General features: G+C 47.5%; 1 protein-coding gene across 1 annotated transcript in view; it reads left to right on the top strand.

The window, feature by feature from the left end:
* The window catches only part of SCARB2 (scavenger receptor class B member 2), a 68,078-nt gene extending 56,121 nt beyond the window's left edge, over positions 1-11,957 (top strand). Inside the window, exons 15-17 of the mRNA XM_060247408.1 lie at positions 3,754-3,805; positions 5,591-5,749; positions 11,245-11,957. Coding sequence (XP_060103391.1) covers positions 3,754-3,805; positions 5,591-5,749; positions 11,245-11,286 — 253 coding nt within the window. The 3' untranslated portion in view covers positions 11,287-11,957. The remainder of the gene's footprint in view (positions 1-3,753; positions 3,806-5,590; positions 5,750-11,244) is intronic.
* The last annotated feature ends 5,216 nt before the right edge of the window (positions 11,958-17,173 follow it).

Raw genomic sequence — 17,173 nt, forward strand, 5'->3', positions numbered from 1 at the left:
GTGTCCAACCCTGAGTCAGAAGTCTGGGCTGTTCCCCAGGGAAAGCAGGCCAAATCAGACTCTTGGGACTCCTCCTTGTGCCTCAAAGGAAGCTCCTGGGGGGGGTGTCTGAATTGCTTCCACCTGCAGAGGCATTAGATGCTTATCCACCTTCTCTTCTGAGTCTTCAGCCTCTTAACCTGATGAGGAGGTGTCTGCACTCTCATCTACACCACGCGCTAAAAGTCATGTAAGAATTACTCAGTGTGCATGCAAATTAAAAATCAAGCATGCACCGGACGTGGATTGTATGCGCATTGCTGAAACATAAGAGAACGTAAGAGAAGCCATGTTGGATCAGGCCAGAGGCCTATCCAGTCCAACACTCTGTGTCACTCAGTGGCAAATAAATAAATAAATAAATACCATCAGGAGGTCCACCAGTGGGGCTAGAAGCCCTCCCACTGTGCCCCCCCGCAAGCACCAAGAATACAGAGCATCACTGCCCAAGACAGTTCCAACTGAGAGTCAGTTTGGTGTAGTGGTGAAGTGTGTGGACTCTTATCTGGGAGAACCGGGTTTGATTCCCCGCTCCTCCGCTTGCACCTGCTGGAATGGCCTTGGGTCAGCCATAGCTCTGGCAGAGGTTGTCCTTGAAAGGGCAGCTGCTGTAAGAGCTCTCTCGGCCCCACCTACCTCACAGGGTGTTTGTTGTGGGGGCGGGGGGGGGGGAAGATATAGGAGATTGTGAGCCGCTCTGAGATTTGGAGTGGAGGGCAGGATATAAATCCAATATCATCATCATCATCATCTCTACTTTGTGACTAATAGTCACTGATGGACCTCTGCTCCGTATGTTTATCCAGTCTCCTCTTGAAGCCATCTATGCTTGTAGCCGCCGCCACCTCCTGTGGCAGTGAATTCCATGTATTAATCACTCTTAACATGTGCACAGTCAATAATAATAATAATAATAATAATAATTTTTTATTTATACCCCGTCCTCCGCGCCGAGGCAGGCTCAAGACTGTTGGTTTATCAGTGCCATTGAGAGGACAGAAAGAAATGCAGGAAAACCCATATGCACGAACCATATGCACAAAGATGGTTTTGTGGGCAATGAGCAGGCTCATGAGGCTAAAAATGCCAGTGTTGTTATGAACAATGTTCTTAAAAGGTTCCCTTTCATTGCCCATTCGGCTCAGCTCCCCTCAAACTTGAATAAGCGTTATGGCTGCCATCCCCCCCATTGGAGGCAGGGCATCCCCCTCCATAAGCGTTTCGTTTGGTGTGGTGGTTAAGTGTGCGGACTTTTATTTGGGAGAACCGGGTTTGATTCCCCACTTGTCACAAGTCATGTCACAAGTTCTCGCAGAGCTGTTCCTCTCGAGCAGTTTCTGTCAGAGCTCTCTCAGCTCCACCTACCTCACAGAGGGCATCTGTTGTGCGGAGGGGAAGGGAAAGGAGATTGTAAGCCACACTGAGTCGCCTTCAGGTAGTGAAGAGCGGGATATAAATTCAGTCTTTTCTCTTTATTCTTCCTCTGACTGGCTGGGGGAAATGTGAAGAAAACTCCAGGGTATTGGCTGCACGATCTTACACACTTCAGTACACTGCAGGAATCGAGTAGCCTCTTTAAGTCCAAGAAACTTTTATTCAGAATGTAAGCTTTTCCATGTGCATGCACACTTCTTCAGACGAGGAATGAGGCACAGTAAGCAGAGCTGCCTATAGCTTGCGGAGTTTAGAATGCCAAGTGGTACAAAGTTAAAATCCAATAGCAGAATAGTAAAATTAACAAATTCAGAAAACGTTTGATCTGGATTGCATTAGCGTGGGAAGCCAATAAAACAGTAACATGTCAGAATGTGAGAATGTCTGTTAATTATTCTATTGCTAATAAGCCTGGGTCCAAATGAGGACGTTTCTTTCCCAGACGTTTTTCCTGTCCAAGTAATTTACCTTTTAACTTGTAACGTAAATATATAGATCATTCTAGTTTGCCATGAGAAAACAATACATTTAAATATAGTGGAAGATGGGTTTGAGATAATAAAATAAACAGCCAATATCCCTTGTTTGAGTATGTCAATACAAAAACATTGTTCTTATACACTATCCTAAAAGAGAAATGCATTGGAATACTGTGGATATATCGCCATACTTGGTGAAAGTGGTTTAGCATCTGTAATGAGATAAAAAAAAAACAATATCCCTGTTCGATCCTGGGGAGGTGTTTGTTCCAAGTTTCATAATAATTTGTAATTCAGCAGTTTCCCTCTCCATTCTGTTCTTGAAGTTCCTTTGCAGTAAAACAGCAACTTTGAAGTCACCCGATGAATGTTCTGGAAGGTTTAAGTGTTCTCCCACAGGTTTCTCAGTTTTGTGATTCCTGATGTAGCATTTGGGCAAAACTCCATGGTTTAACCACACAGTTTTTTCCCAAATGCTGGAGTGTCCACGGCATTGTGCTGCTATCGCTTCCGGTCACACAGGAAGTGATGTCAGTGCAACGTTGCTGGTGAGCCCCATTCCACCAGGTAAACCCCCTTCCGGTTGCTTGACCTTCCCTGGCAACCCTTGGCCTTCCCTGGTTGCCAGGAGCTTTTCTTCTCCCCATGATCAGGTCTGTAGCTACAGGGGGGCCTGTGGTGGCCCTGCCCTCGACTTCCTGTTGGGTGCCCCAACTAGAGAAGGAGGGGGTGGCCCCGGCCTCTCAGCATTCTGCCCCCCAAGCAGTGGCAGCAGCAGGGGTGGGAGGGAAGAGAGGAAGATTAGGCACCTTGAGTCACAGCAGCGGTGGCCTGGGGAGGGGAGATGCTAAGTGCCCCCCAACTTTTTAACATCCCCCCCCACTTTTAAAATGCTGGCTGTGATCATATGACTGCCTTCTTCTCTGCTGGATTATGCACAGGTGGCCTTTATTTATCCGTTATAACCTCCTTTCCTTCCTCCATAAAGTCCAAGGAGGCATACGTGGGGTTTCCCAAGATACTTCATATACCAGGGATCCCCATTGTGGGGCATGTAGGCAAAATGGCACCCGTCGACACCTTTCTTGGTGGATGCGGCCAGGTGGGGCTTTTGCCCAGCGAGATGTCAGATTGGATATTTGATTGGCTGTGCACATTTTCAAAAAGAAACATTGCTCTGGGAAGCTGCTGCCACCACAGCACACAAGGACCTTCACTTTGTGACTGGAGGTAAGCTGTGGCAGCCATTTTGTGGGTGGCTCCGCCTTCTGCGGCAGCCATTTTGCACCTACGCTGTTTCAGAATTCCAAGGGTGCCTGTAGGCTTAAACAGGCTGGGGGACCTTCTCCTATACAGTCGCCAGTCCGACCCACACCTGATAAGAAGACTGCAGATTTATATCCCACCCTTCTCTCTGAATCAGAGAGTCAGAGCGGCTTACAATCTCCTGTATCTTTTCCCACCACAACAGACACCCTGTGAGGTTGGTGGGACTGAGAGGGCTCTCACAGCAGCTGCCCTTTCAAGGACAACTCCTGTGAGAGCTATGGTTGACCCAAGGCCATTCCAGCAGGTGCAAGTGGAGGAGTGGGGAATCAAACCCGGTTCTCCCAGATAAGAGTCCGCACACTTAACCACTACACCAGACTGTCTCTCCAGTGATCTCCAAACATACCCTGGGATCACAGTACTTTTTCACACTCTGATCTGATCTCCTGCTACCTCGTAGTGAAGATACAGCATCTTACATGAGATGTTTGTGAAATGCCAGTGCCTTAACTACTTTCTCATCTTTTTTTAGCCAAACAGGCAATATCAGAACAATGATTTTCCCGGTGTTGCATTTAAATGAGGTAAGCATTAAAAATAATAATAGTAATAGTATTTTCTTTGTTAAGATGTGCTCATTTAGAATAGTGGGGAATGGGCTGGCTTAATACAGAGATTTCTTTGTATCTCCCATGGGATCCAGGGAACTGGGCATAGGAAGCTCTGGGTCTTTCCTTCCTTCCCCAGGGACCAGGAAAGGGAGGAGCCTCAGCCAATGGAAGAGAGGCTTGACTCAGTAGCTTTGCTGTGAAATTGAGAGAGCCTGGCAAAGCAAGCTCTCCCTCCCCCACTTCCTCCCCAAGTGAGAAGCCTCAGCCAATGGAGAAAATAGAAGTTTTGCTCTGTAGCTCCTGTGTGATTGAGCAAGCCTGGCAAAGCAAGCTGTGATGCGGAAGGAAACAGACGACAGTCAGTTGCTTGTGGAGCTGATAAGAGCCCTCCGGAGGCCTGATTTGGGCCCTGGGCTGCATGTTTGAAACCCCTAACAGTGCCTCTTTCCCTGGTGCACCATGGTTCCAATCAGAATTGGAATCTAATCTTCCATAGAGATCTCTCAAGACGTCTACTTGACAGAACACAGGGCGGGGCTGTAAACTATGCGACTTGAGGGCTTTCCCGCATTCTTGCTTTCCTCAGTTGTAACTTCTTGTTTCTTCAGGTTTCCATTCCATAGGTGTTTTGCTTTCTCTACAGGTCAGTTCTGTATCACACAGGTTTATGTCCTGCATATCTCCCTGCAAATTTAAACAGCAGGTATTTATGCTGGATAGCAGCCCCGTGGCGCAGAGCGGTAAAGCTGCAATACTGCAGTCCTAAGCTCTGCTCACGACCTGAGTTCGATCCCGGCGGAAGCTGGGTTCAGGTATCCGGCTCGAGGTTGACTCAGCCTTCCATCCTTCCGAGGTCGGTCAAATGCATACCCAGTTTGCTGGGGGGAAAGTGTAGCTGACTGGGGAAGGCAATGGAAAACCACCCCGTTAAAAAAAAAAGTCTGCCGTGAAAATGTCGTGATGCGACATCACCCCAGAGTCGGAAACGACTGGTGCTTGCACAGGGGACTACCTTGACCTTTTTATTTATGCTGGACATAAGCCTGTCTGACATCAAATCTACCACTAGAGGTCACAAAATACTTGCAGAAAGGACACCCCCCCCAAACCGCCCCCCAAGAAGTTACAAGTGAGGAAAAGCCCTAACACACATGCTGATTAGTTTACTTTCAGTGCACTTTGCAACTGGAATTTACTGCGTGAAATGGCAAAATCGACTTGCAAATAATTGATGGAGGGGGTTATTGGGAGGGGGGGTGCCAGTACTGCATATAGTTAGGCCCTCATGAGAATCTTTGAATCTGGGGCAAAAAGTTTTCATTAATGCAAAAGGGGAGGTGCAAGTTCAAACAGCTTCATAAACTTGGTCTAAATCAGGGATGGCGAAACTGTGGCTCTAGAGTCACGTGTAACTCTTTCACATACATTTTATGGCTCTCGAAGCCCCCACTGTTCCATCAAACAGCTTGGAAAAGGCATTTCCCTCTTTAAATCACTCTCCAATCCAAGCCAGCTGGCAGCTCGGAGAAGGCATTTTAAGCTAAAGTTGCTTTCTTTTCACCTCTCCCTCTCCTCCATCTCCCTCCCTACCTCCCTCCTTCCTCCCTTCCTTCCTTGCGGTTCTTAAACATCTGATGTAAATTCTGTGTGGCTCTTTTGTTAGGTGGGTTTGGCCACCCCTGGTCTAAATTATATTTGACTAGAGCAGAAAGGGGAAGGAAAGTAATACTCTTTCGTCCTCTGTCTTTGCTCTCCCAGAGCGTCCTGCTGGATGATGATTCTGCAGCGAAATTGAGGCTTGCTCTGTTTGAATCTTCTTTATTAACCAGCGTTCCCTACATCATCATGGCCGTGGGAGTTATTTTTGGAATAGTGTTTGTTGTTTTTGCCTGCAGGCCCTTCTGGCCAAAGGAAGAGGTAAGCAGCCTTCAGAAGACGATCATACCGTTTGGTTTGGATGTCCCATTTGCCTTTTTAAAAATATATATATATTTCTTTTCCTGTATAGATCTGTTTTGGGTTTGATTTCACGTTGCGGAGTTTTATACTGTCGTCCGAGCGTTTTGTGTTTCTGTTTGTTTTATGTGTGTTTCTGTTTTTATTTCTCCCCCCCCCCTTTTTTTGCTTTTGCCTCTTTTTTTTTTTTTTTTTGCAACGTTCATTCTAGGCCAGAGAAGGTCTAGTAGACACATCGTCGTAAGTGCATCTCAGCAAAACTCTGGCTGTTGGTTTAAGACGCATGGTAAGATGAGCAAAGCCTGTCTCTTTGCCAGTATTTTCATTCCCCGCAAAGAGAAGCTGGGGGCGCTGCAAACTCGGAAGAGGAGGGCCATGGAAGGGCAGCAGGGCATGTGCGTTGCATGGTGGAGATACGCCTTGAGACCTTTGCTTGAGATCTTGGGGAGCCGCTGCCGGCCAGAGCAGGCAGTCATGGACTGGGCAGATCCATGCTGTAAGACAGCCTCCTGGATTTCTAAGGCCATTTCATGTTCGCCACTTATTAGTTTGTGGCAGCTTCGGGTGAACAAGCCACTGAAGATAGAACCCGTCGCACTTCCGTGTCCACTCAGACGCAACACTTTTTTGAACAGGGACGCTTCATATCCTTGTCTGGAAGGCACATTGAGAATGCCCCTGTGAGAACCAGCCTCGAGATTAAAAAGAAAAAAATGCCTGGCTTCAAACCATTGTGGCCACCATCTTGACCAGCGTCTTGTCTCATTCAGTGGCCAGCCAGCTCCTCTGGACGGCCAACAGCAGAGCAAAGAGGGCGAGACCTTCCCCTGATGTTGCCTCCCGGCACTGGGATTTAGAGGTTGACTGCCTCTGAATGTGGAGGCTTCCTTTTGTTACCACGGTAGTTTCCACTGAGAGATCTGTCCGCCATAAATCTGCCTAAGCACACTTTTAAAGCTGCGTATGCCTGTGGACATCACCACATCCCCTTGGCAGTGAATTCCACATTTTAACCACGTCTTAATGCGTATTTACCTTTTCTACAAATCGCTTAGAAGAATGCACAAGGATAAATGCATTTCGTTTTTTTCCTCCCAGCAGCCTTGTGGGGCAGACTAGGCTGTTGGGGGGGGGGGGGAGAGATTCACGAATAGATGATGGATGGATGGACGGACAGATAGGTAGATGGATAGATAGATGGATAGATGGAGATAGATGGACAGATGATAGATGAATGGCTAGCTGGCTAGCTAGATGGTTAGATAGATATGCACACATAGATAGTGGGTAGGTAGGTGGGTGGATGGATGGATGGATGGATGGATGGATGGATGGATGGATAGATAGATAGATAGATAGATAGATAGATAGATAGATAGATAGATAGATGGACAGATAGATAGATGGACAGATAGATAGATGGACAGATAGATAGATGGACAGATAGATAGATGGACAGATAGATGGACAGATGATAGATGAATGGCTAGCTGGCTAGCTAGATGGTTAGATAGATATGCACACATAGATAGTGGGTAGGTGGGTGGGTGGATGGATGGATGGATAGATAGATAGATAGATAGATAGATAGATAGATAGATAGATAGATAGATAGATAGATAGATAGATAGATAGATGGACAGATAGATAGATGGACAGATAGATAGATAGATAGATGGACAGATAGATGGACAGATAGATGGACAGATGATAGATGAATGGCTAGCTGGCTAGCTAGATGGTTAGATAGATATGCACACATAGATAGTGGGTAGGTAGGTGGATGGATGGATAGATAGATAGATAGATAGATAGATAGATAGATAGATGGATGGATGGACAGATGATAGATGAATGGCTAGCTGGCTAGCTAGATGGTTAGATAGATATGCACACATAGATAGTGGGTGGGTGGGTAGGTAGGTAGATGGATAGATGGATGGATGGATAGATAGATAGATGGATGGATGGTTGGATGGATAGATGGATGGACAGACGGATGGATAGATTAATAGATGGATGGATGGAGATAGATGGACAGATGATAGATGAATGGCTAGCTGGCTAGCTAGATGGTTAGATAGATATATACACATAGATGGTGGGTGGGTAGATAGATGGATAGGTGGATAGATAGATAGGTGGATGAACAGACAGACAGATGGGTGGATAGATAGATGGATAGATTAATAGATGGATGGATGGAGATAGATGGACAGATGATAGATGAATGGCTAGCTGGCTAGCTAGATGGTTAGATAGATATGCACACATAGATGATGGGTGGGTAGGTAGGTAGGTAGACAGACAGACAGATAGATAGATAGATATGCACACACACTCGCACATACCACCTTTTCAGGGATTTGCTTGACGAGAATCACAAAAATAAGATAGTAAAGAAACCATAACATATTTGACAAGACATTGAAAGCCCAGCCAGTAGAAAACCCAGTGAGGTAGGGCAGAATATAAATGCTTTAGGAGGCTTTTCCCAGCTCTCTCTTTGCTTGGGCTTTTTCATGTGTCTTTTTACGCGCTGTTCAGTTTCTGCGCAGGTCGCTGCAACTGCCGTTCTCTGCCACATTGTCTGTACTTGGTCTCTTTGGTTGTGGTTTTGCCTGAGAGGAACAGATGTTATTATCTGGGTGGCAGCCTGTCGGTTGCTCCGTTGGGATGTTTGCTGCTTTTTTTCGCAAACCGCTTCTACGGCAGCGGTTTTAAAAAAACTGTATTTGAAGGTCGACTCACATTCTGCATGGATCAGGCCATGGTGGTGGTTTAGGGTTTGCCGGTTTGAGGTGTAGCTTTTTATTTCCTGGAGCACTTTCAAGGTGGAAAATGCTTTCGAGGGTTGGTGTTTTTTTGTTTTTTTTAAATGTTTTCACCATTAGAAGGAGCCCGAGGTAGGTTCATTGCTATTCCATTTTTACAAGTGGGTTTAATTCTGGGTATAAGCTTTTGCGTGCATGCATACCATCTGACAGAAGTGCGCACGCACGTGAAAATTTATACCCAGAATTAAACTTTGTTGGTCTTAAAGGTGCCGCTGGACTCAGACTTCGTTCTGTTGCTTCAGACCGACACGGCTACCTGCCTGAATCTCCGTTTGTGTGCGTGTGAAGCATCGTCAAGTCACACACAACTCCTGGCAACCCCGGCAAGGGGCTTTCAAGGCAAGCGAGAAGCGGAGGTGGTTTGCCGTTTCCTTCCTCTGCGGAGCCTTCCTCGCCAGTTGCCGTCCGAGTACTGGCACTTGCCTAGCTTCTGAGATCTGATGAGATCGGGCTAAACCGCGCTGCCTTCTCTCCCTCAGACATTTCTAAAGACTTGATCCCAAGCAAGAGCCCAAATTTAGTAGAACGTAACGCTGACTGTGCGGGCAAAAAACCTCAGCTGCAGCGGATGAAGGTTGTCAACATGGGATTGTGTCCGGATTCTTGTTCCTGCTGCTGAAAGTATTTTCCCTGATGTGCTAAAAGTTGTTTATTTTCAGAGACCGTTAAGATTATGGAACCCCCCCACAAACACACACTGAGTCTGAAATGATGTGGCCAGGGCTTTTTTTGCAGCAGGAACTCCTTTGCATATTAGGCCACACACCCCTGATGTAGCCAATCCTCCTGGAAGAAGAATAAGATGATGATGACGACATTGGATTTATATCCCACCCTATACTCTGAATCTCAGAGTCACAGAGCGGTCACAATCTCCTTTACCTTCCCCTCCCCACAAAAGACACCCTGTGAGGTGGGTGGGGCGGAGAGGGCTCTCACAGCAGCTGCCCTTTCAAGGACAACTCCTGCGAGAGCTATGGCTGACTCAAGGCCATTCTAGCAACTGCAAGTGGAGGAGTGGGGAATCAAACCCGGTTCTCCCAGATAAGAGAGCTCTGGCTGACTCAAGGCCATTCCAGCAGCTGCAAGTGGAGGAGTGGGGAATCAAACCCGGTTCTCCCAGATAAGAGAGCTCTGGCTGACTCAAGGCCATTCCAGCAGCTGCAAGTGGAGGAGTGGGGAATCAAACCCGGTTCTCCCAGATAAGAGAGCTATGGCTGACTCAAGGCCATTCCTGCAGCTGCAAGTGGAGGAGTGGGGAATCAAACCCGGTTCTCCCAGATAAGAGTCCGCGTACTTAACCACTACACCAAACTGGCTCTCTTGGCTGACCCAAGGCCATTCCAGCAGCTGCAAGTGGAGGAGTGGGGAATCAAACCCATTTCTCCCAGATAAGAGAGCTATGGCTGACCCAAGGCCATTCCTGCAGCTGCAAGTGGAGGAGTGGGGAATCAAACCCGGTTCTCCCAGATAAGAGAGCTCTGGCTGACTCAAGGCCATTCCAGCAGCTGCAAGTGGAGGAGTGGGGAATCAAACCCATTTCTCCCAGATAAGAGAGCTATGGCTGACTCAAGGCCATTCCTGCAGCTGCAAGTGGAGGAGTGGGGAATCAAACCCGGTTCTCCCAGATAAGAGTCCGCGCACTTAACCACTACACCAAACTGGCTCTCTTGGCTGACCCAAGGCCATTCCAGCAGCTGCAAGTGGAGGAGTGGGGAATCAAACCCATTTCTCCCAGATAAGAGAGCTATGGCTGACCCAAGGCCATGCTAGCAGGTGCAAGTGGAGGAGTGGGGAATCAAACCTGGTTCTCCCAGATAAGAGTCTGCGCACTTAACCACTACACCAAACTGGCTCTTAACCACTACACCAAACTGGCTCTCTTGGCTGACCCAAGGCCATTCCAGCAGCTGCAAGTGGAGGAGTGGGGAATCAAACCCGGTTCTCCCAGATAAGAGTCCGCACACCAAACCACTACACCAAACTGGCTGTTAACCACCATCCCAAACTGGAGCTTACAGGGCTCTTTGTACAGGGCCTACTGTAAGCTCCAGGAGGATTGGCTGCATCAGGGGGTGTGGCATAATATGCAAAGGAGGTCCTGCTAGAATTCCTTACAGGGCTCTTCGTACAGGGCCTACTGTAAGCTCCAGGGGGATTGGCTACATCAGGGGGTGTGTGGCCTAATATGCAAAGGAGGTCCTGCTAGTAAAAAAGTGCTGGGTATGGCTCATTCTACCCCTTTCAGTACTAACTCATTCTGCTAACTGTCTGGATGGGGCCTTACTGTCTAGGGTTGTGGCCTTCAAAATGAAAGACACCCTTGACTTGGACGGTCCGGGCTAGCTTGAGCTTGTCAGATCTCAGAAGCTAAGCAGGGTCCACCCTGGTTAGTATTTGGATGGGAGACCACCCAGCAAGTCCGGGTTGCTATGCAGAGGCCGGCAATAGCAAGCCCTTTCTGAATTCCCTCGCCTTGAAAACCCTACAATGTCAGCCGCAGCTTGACAGCACTGTCGGCCATCCCCAGACGGAATGACAGGTTCCAGTTTAGTTTCTTCTCCCTCCCTTACTTCCCAGCGAACCACGTTCTCACTCCTTTTCTTGTCGTCATTGCAGGGTTCGGAAGACGAGAGAGCACCCCTCATCAGGACTTCCTGACTCCGTTTCGCCATCCCTTCTCACCGACGATGAACTATGCAAACTGCTCTTAACAGTCACTGCGACGCAGCACTCTTCGCTGTCCGCCTCCCCCCTCCAAACCTCCCCCCCCTTACACTAATGTAATGTTAACGGCTCTGCCTTTATAAGTTTTGGAATTCGAGGACAATTAGGCTGGTGTGTTGAGCGCAGGAGCTGCAACGGCACTTCTTGGCTGCGTGAAGAGTGGGTTTAGAATTCGTGGGGGGCAGTCACCACCAGTTCCACTGGTGCAGCCCCCCCCCCCTTGACTTTCGAGAGGCACTTAGCAGTCTAGACGGCTTCCTTCCACAGCCAGCCAGAGGAGGGTGTTTAAACTACCGCGACCCCTTCTTTAATTTACTGGATTGATGCAACTCGACTTTTCCTTTTTGGGATTTGACTACTTCTTGACATCACGCCCTGACATATCTGTACTCTTCACTCTTGCATGTTCAAGTGTTCTTCTGGGTACGAGACATTCAGAGCTAAAACCCTGACTCGGGTGCAAGCTACTGAACGCCAGGGAGCTTTTGTTAGGCCAGCTAGACCTTGATCCTACAGGGCAACCGGAGAGCTTCAATTCTGAGGATGCCGCGGACTTCGGCGTCATCGCCAGGGGTGTGGTTGCAGAATAGACTCAATGCACTGTTGTATCCTTGCACTTTGTATCTGCCGGATGGCTTCGGGAACGATTGTCGAATTTTCTATGAATGCATAATGTGAAAAGGTTCTGGGGCCAGATCATGGAGTCCCTTGAGTCCCAAAATAATGTCTTATGCAGCACTGTCTTTGAGGAAGCCACTTAGAAAGCCAGTTAAAGGTAAAGGTCGACCCCTGTGCAAGCACCAGTCGTTTCCAACTCTGGGGTGACATTGCTTTCACAACGTTTTCACGGTAGACTTTTTATGGGGTGGTTGCCATTGCCTTCCCGTCATCTACACTTTCCCCCCAGCAAGCTGGGTACTCATTTTACCCACCTCGGAAGGATGGAAGGCTGAGTCAACCTGGAGCCGGCTACCTGAACCAGTTTCCGCTGGGATCGAACTCACGTCGTGAGCAGACCTTAGGACTGCAGTCTGCAGCTTTACCACTCTGTGCCACAGGGCTACAGAAAGCCAGTTAGAATGTTCTAAAAACCAGTCCTCTGGATGAGAAAATGTTACTGCAGATTTAGCCCTCAGCTCCTTCGATAAGGAACATTATTAAGTAAGGATGTTTGAACGGCCTTCTGTAAAGAACTTCGGTGCCGCGCTCTCTTTCGAAGCGCTTCAGCCTGCAATCCACTTGTCTTCCCGTGATCTCCAGCCTCTTTCTTTCGGCCTGATTGGTGAATGCATCTGTTTCCCCAAATCTAGAGGCTGGGGCTCATTGATGGAATATCAGAAGCCCCCAGGTTCCGTTTGTGGCTTCTCCCATTAAAAGATCTTAGATAAAGTGTGTTAGGAAAGACCTTTCTCTGACTGAGGCAGAGCACAGCGTAGTATATAAGCTAGTTTCAGTTTGCGCCTGTAGATTTCTCAAACATACTTGCAGTGTTACTGACTTTTGCAGGTAACATGTGCCCAGTTAATCCAGTAAATTTGGGGAATTAAAGCAATTATCCTTGATATTTTCAGCTTAAAACTGGTTTTGGTTTTAAGCTATCTCAAAATAACTGGACCGGCGCAGGGAGTGGGTTTTGTTGGTACAAGGTATATTTTTATAGAGTTCCAGGTGGCAAAGTGTCACCTGAAACAGTAGTATTATTGTGAATAAGTGTCTCCGCGGGTATGTAATTTGGTGTAAAAAGCCTTTCAAGTATTACCCTAGAATGGTGTCGAACTCATCTGTTTTGAGGGCCGGATCTGACATAAATGAGACCTTGTTGGGCTGGGCCAGGTTGGTATTTAAGATTAGGTAGCAGAGATATAAACTTTATAAAGGACACAGACAAACACAATTAGATACAGTATATTTTTAAAAAAACTTAAAACATGCTTAAAATGTTAGCACTCGTTGGTCTTAAAGGTGCTTTCTTTGTATCTCTCCCATGGGATCCAGGGAACTGGGCAAAGGAAGCTCTGGCTCTTTCCTTCCTGCGGGGGAGGGGGGACAGAGGAACCTCAACCAATAGAAGGAAGAGAGGCTTGGCTCAGTAGCTCTGCTGTGCAATTGAGCGAGCCTGGAAAAACAAGCTCTGCCTTCCCCCTCTTCCTCCTTCAGCCAATAGAGAAAATAGAGGTTTTGCTCTGTAGCTCCTGTGCGATTGAGCAAGCCTTGCAAAGCAAGCTGTGATGCAGAAGAAAGCAAGATATAGGGAAAAGGAAGCAGATGACAGTCAGTTGCTCGGGGGCCTGATAGGAGCCCTCTGAGGGCCTGATTTGGCACCCAGACTGCATGTTTGACACCCCTGCCCTAGAATATAGTACCTTTTGAAACTCCTTCCCACAAAGAGACAGTCTTGTAAACTCAAAACAGGCCTTTGAATGCTTTACGCAACAGACCTCCAAAGCAACGCTTTGGGCAAATGGCTAGTTCTAAGGCTGACCAAGTAGCTGAACTGCTGACTGGTGATCTTGCAAGTATCATCTCTGTCTTTGATGCCAGCATGCTCTTATTTGGATCTCCAAGAGATCATAATAACTGCAGTGGCAGTTTACAAGCACTTTTCGGTGTAATCAGTACGGAGGGGTCTGGTTTGTTCCCTTGGAGATTGATTGGGTAGCCAATTTGGTGTAGTGGTTAAGTGTGCAGGCTCTTAGCTGGGAGAACTGGGTTTGATTCCCCACTCTTCCACTTGCACCTGCTGGAATGGCCTTGGGTTAGCCATAGCTATCGCAGGAGTTGTCTTTGAAAGGGCAGCTGCTGTGAGAGCTCTCTCAGCCGCACCCACCTCACAGGGTGTCTGTTGTGGGGGAAGGAGATAAAGGAGATTGTAAGCTGCTCTGAGTCTCTGATTCAGAGAGAAGGGCGGGGTATAAATCTGCAGTCGTGTTCTTCTTGGCACAAACACCAATTCCTTTCTTCTCCCTATGGGCACTGCAGCTGAAAAGACGGGTTGGTTTTGAAGGAAGCTTAGCCTACCATTACTGGTCTCCACAAGGAGCCGCAGGCCTCCTCGGTACACAGTTCAAAAATCACCGCACCAAACAAACGTTACACGTCAGCCGCACAGAGCGAGTCTCCGGGTACAACTTGCTGCCTTTTTCAGCGCCAACGTCGTTCTGGAAGCGCTCGACTACCTTGCAACTATTTCTGTTCTTCTTTTTAACTGTGCACCTCAAAATCCAGTACTCACGTAGTGCTTTTTTCTAAATGCTCCATAACACAACGTCCTCCTAAGGCAGGCCGACATCCTCATATTACACAGTTGGAAGCGAAGCTTTGGGCGGGGCGGGAATGCTTACTTAAAGGCACACAGCAAATTCCTGGCCAAGGCTGCAGTTGTATGCCTACTTAGTAGCAAGCTGAGCCTGTCTCAGTTCAAGATAAACACGTGTATTAAGCCAGGACTTCCTGCCTTAGCATGCGCAGTCATTGTCCAGCGTGCTTTGGAACAGCAAGAGACCTCCTTTTCATTTGATTGACTGGGACATAAGGGACGATGTAGAAAGTGGGGGAGAGGGGGAACTGAGCATCTGCCTGGCATGCAGAAGGTCCCAGTTTCAATCCAGAGCACCTCTGGTTGAAAGAACCAGAAGGTTGGGGGTGCAAAAGACCTCCGCTTGAGACGCTGAGAAACTCCCAGTCTAAGCAGGCAATGCTGACTTAGACGGACCAATGATCTGAGTCGATATAAGGCAGCTTCATGGGGTTCAGGGGTGGCCAGACTTGTTTAATGCAGGAGACACATAGAATAAACATCAGATGTTTTGAGAGTGGCAAGACAGGCAGGCAGGCAAATAGACGGGGGAGGTGGAGGTGGAAAGAAAGCAACTTTAAATTCATTCTCCAAGCTGCTGGCTGGCTTGCCTTGGAGAAGTGCTTTAAAGAGAAAAGTGTCTTCTCCAAGCCAGCTAACAGGTGGGGGAGGCTTCGAGAGCCACACACTATTTGAGAAAGAGCCACGTGGCTCCCAAGCCACAGCTTGGCCACCCCTGATCTGGTTCCTAACGGTAGCACTTATTGCCGGTAGCGCCCAGTGCCAGAGAAGAAGGCACAACTGCTAGTAAGCTAGATCGGTTGGATCCAACTGACTGATGTGTATTTGTTGCACAATTATTCTCATTTGAGGGCATTTTGATGCAAGAAGGGAAATCTAATGGATGAATAGGCCCTTAACATGTGAATTGTTTTGAAGGGTTTCGTTTTTGTTGAGTAGCAGTCCTTCCTGGGTCAATTGGGCCAGCGAAGCTGAGAGTGTAACCCATTTATGACACCCGGTGTGACTTCTGTACTCTCCTTCCTTTCTGTACTGAACAAAGTTGACTGTTATATCACTGAATTCTTTGTCCATGAATATGGAATCTCAGATTAAACAACATTTGTTTTGTTTTATGGCCTTTTGTCTTTGTTCTTTTAACTCTGCAGTTAGTATTCCCCCCCCCCCTTAAGGAGTAAGAAAATATCTTTTGCATTCACTAAAAAGGTAAAGTCCCCTGTGAAAGCACCAGTCATTTCCAACTCTGGGGTGACATCGCATCATGACGTTTTCACAGCAGACTTTTTACGGGGTGGTTTGCCATTGCCTTCTCCACTCATCTGCTGTTCACCCCCAGCAAACTGGCTACACATTTAATGACCTCAGAAGGATGGAAGGCTCAGTCAACCTTAAGCCGGCTATCTGAACCCAGCTTCCGCTGGGGTTGAACTCAGGTCACGAGCAGAGAGCTAGGACTGCAGTACTGAAGCTTTACCACTCTTCGCCATGGGGCTCCTCATTTACTAAAAGGTAGAGGTAGTCCCCTGTGCAAGCACCAGTTGTTTCCGACACTGGGGTGACGTTGCTTTCACAACATTTTCACGGCAGACTTTTTACGGGGTGGTTTGCCATTGCCTTCCCCAGTCATCTACACTTTCCTCCAAGCAAGCTGGAGGAAAGCCGGCTAGCTTTCTAAGATGGAGCTTGGAATAAACATCACGCCATCATTAACATTAACATAACTGAGATAATAGCACTATTAGATTATATTTTTTAGACTGTTTTTAGATTATTTAAATATTTAATTGTTATCTGTATTGAATTGTATAATCTTGTTTTATTGTTTTAACATAGTTTTATCATGTCCTATAACCCGCCCTGAGCCTGCCTCGGCGGGGAGGGCGGGGTGTAAATAAAATTTATTATTATTATTACTCATTTGACCGACCTCGGAAGGATGGAAGGCTGAGTCAACCTGAGTCGGCTACCTGAAACCAGCTTCCGCCGGGATCAAACTCAGGTCGTGAGCAGAGAATTCAGACTGCAGTACTGCAGCTTTACCATGTTTTTTTTAACCTTGTGTAAAAAAAAATTGCACTTATGATTTTTGTTTTCTTGTTTTTGTTCCTCGGGGCGGGGGGGGGGGGGGAGAAAAAGGAAGAGACTGGTTCTGGCAGCAGATCCTGGCAGGTAGCTGTTATTCATAGAATCATGGAGTTGGAAGGGACCTCCAGGGTCATCTAGTCCAACCCCCTGCACAAACTCACAAATACCTCCCCCTAAATTCACAGGATCAGCATTGCTATCAGATGGCCATCCAGCCTCTGTTTAAAAACCTCCAAGGAAGGAGAGCTCACCCCCTCCTGAGGAAGCCTGTTCCACTGAGGAACTGCTCTAACCGTTAGGAGGTTCTTCCTAATGTTGAGCCGGATGTTGACAGTTGATTCTAAAAATGGTACATGTCAAGGAATGCCATCTTCAGACAGGAGAGCCGGTGTGGTGTAGAGGTTAAGAGCAGAGGACTGG

Source organism: Heteronotia binoei, chromosome 9 (assembly GCF_032191835.1).
Source record: "Heteronotia binoei isolate CCM8104 ecotype False Entrance Well chromosome 9, APGP_CSIRO_Hbin_v1, whole genome shotgun sequence".
Lineage (NCBI taxonomy): Eukaryota > Metazoa > Chordata > Lepidosauria > Squamata > Gekkonidae > Heteronotia > Heteronotia binoei.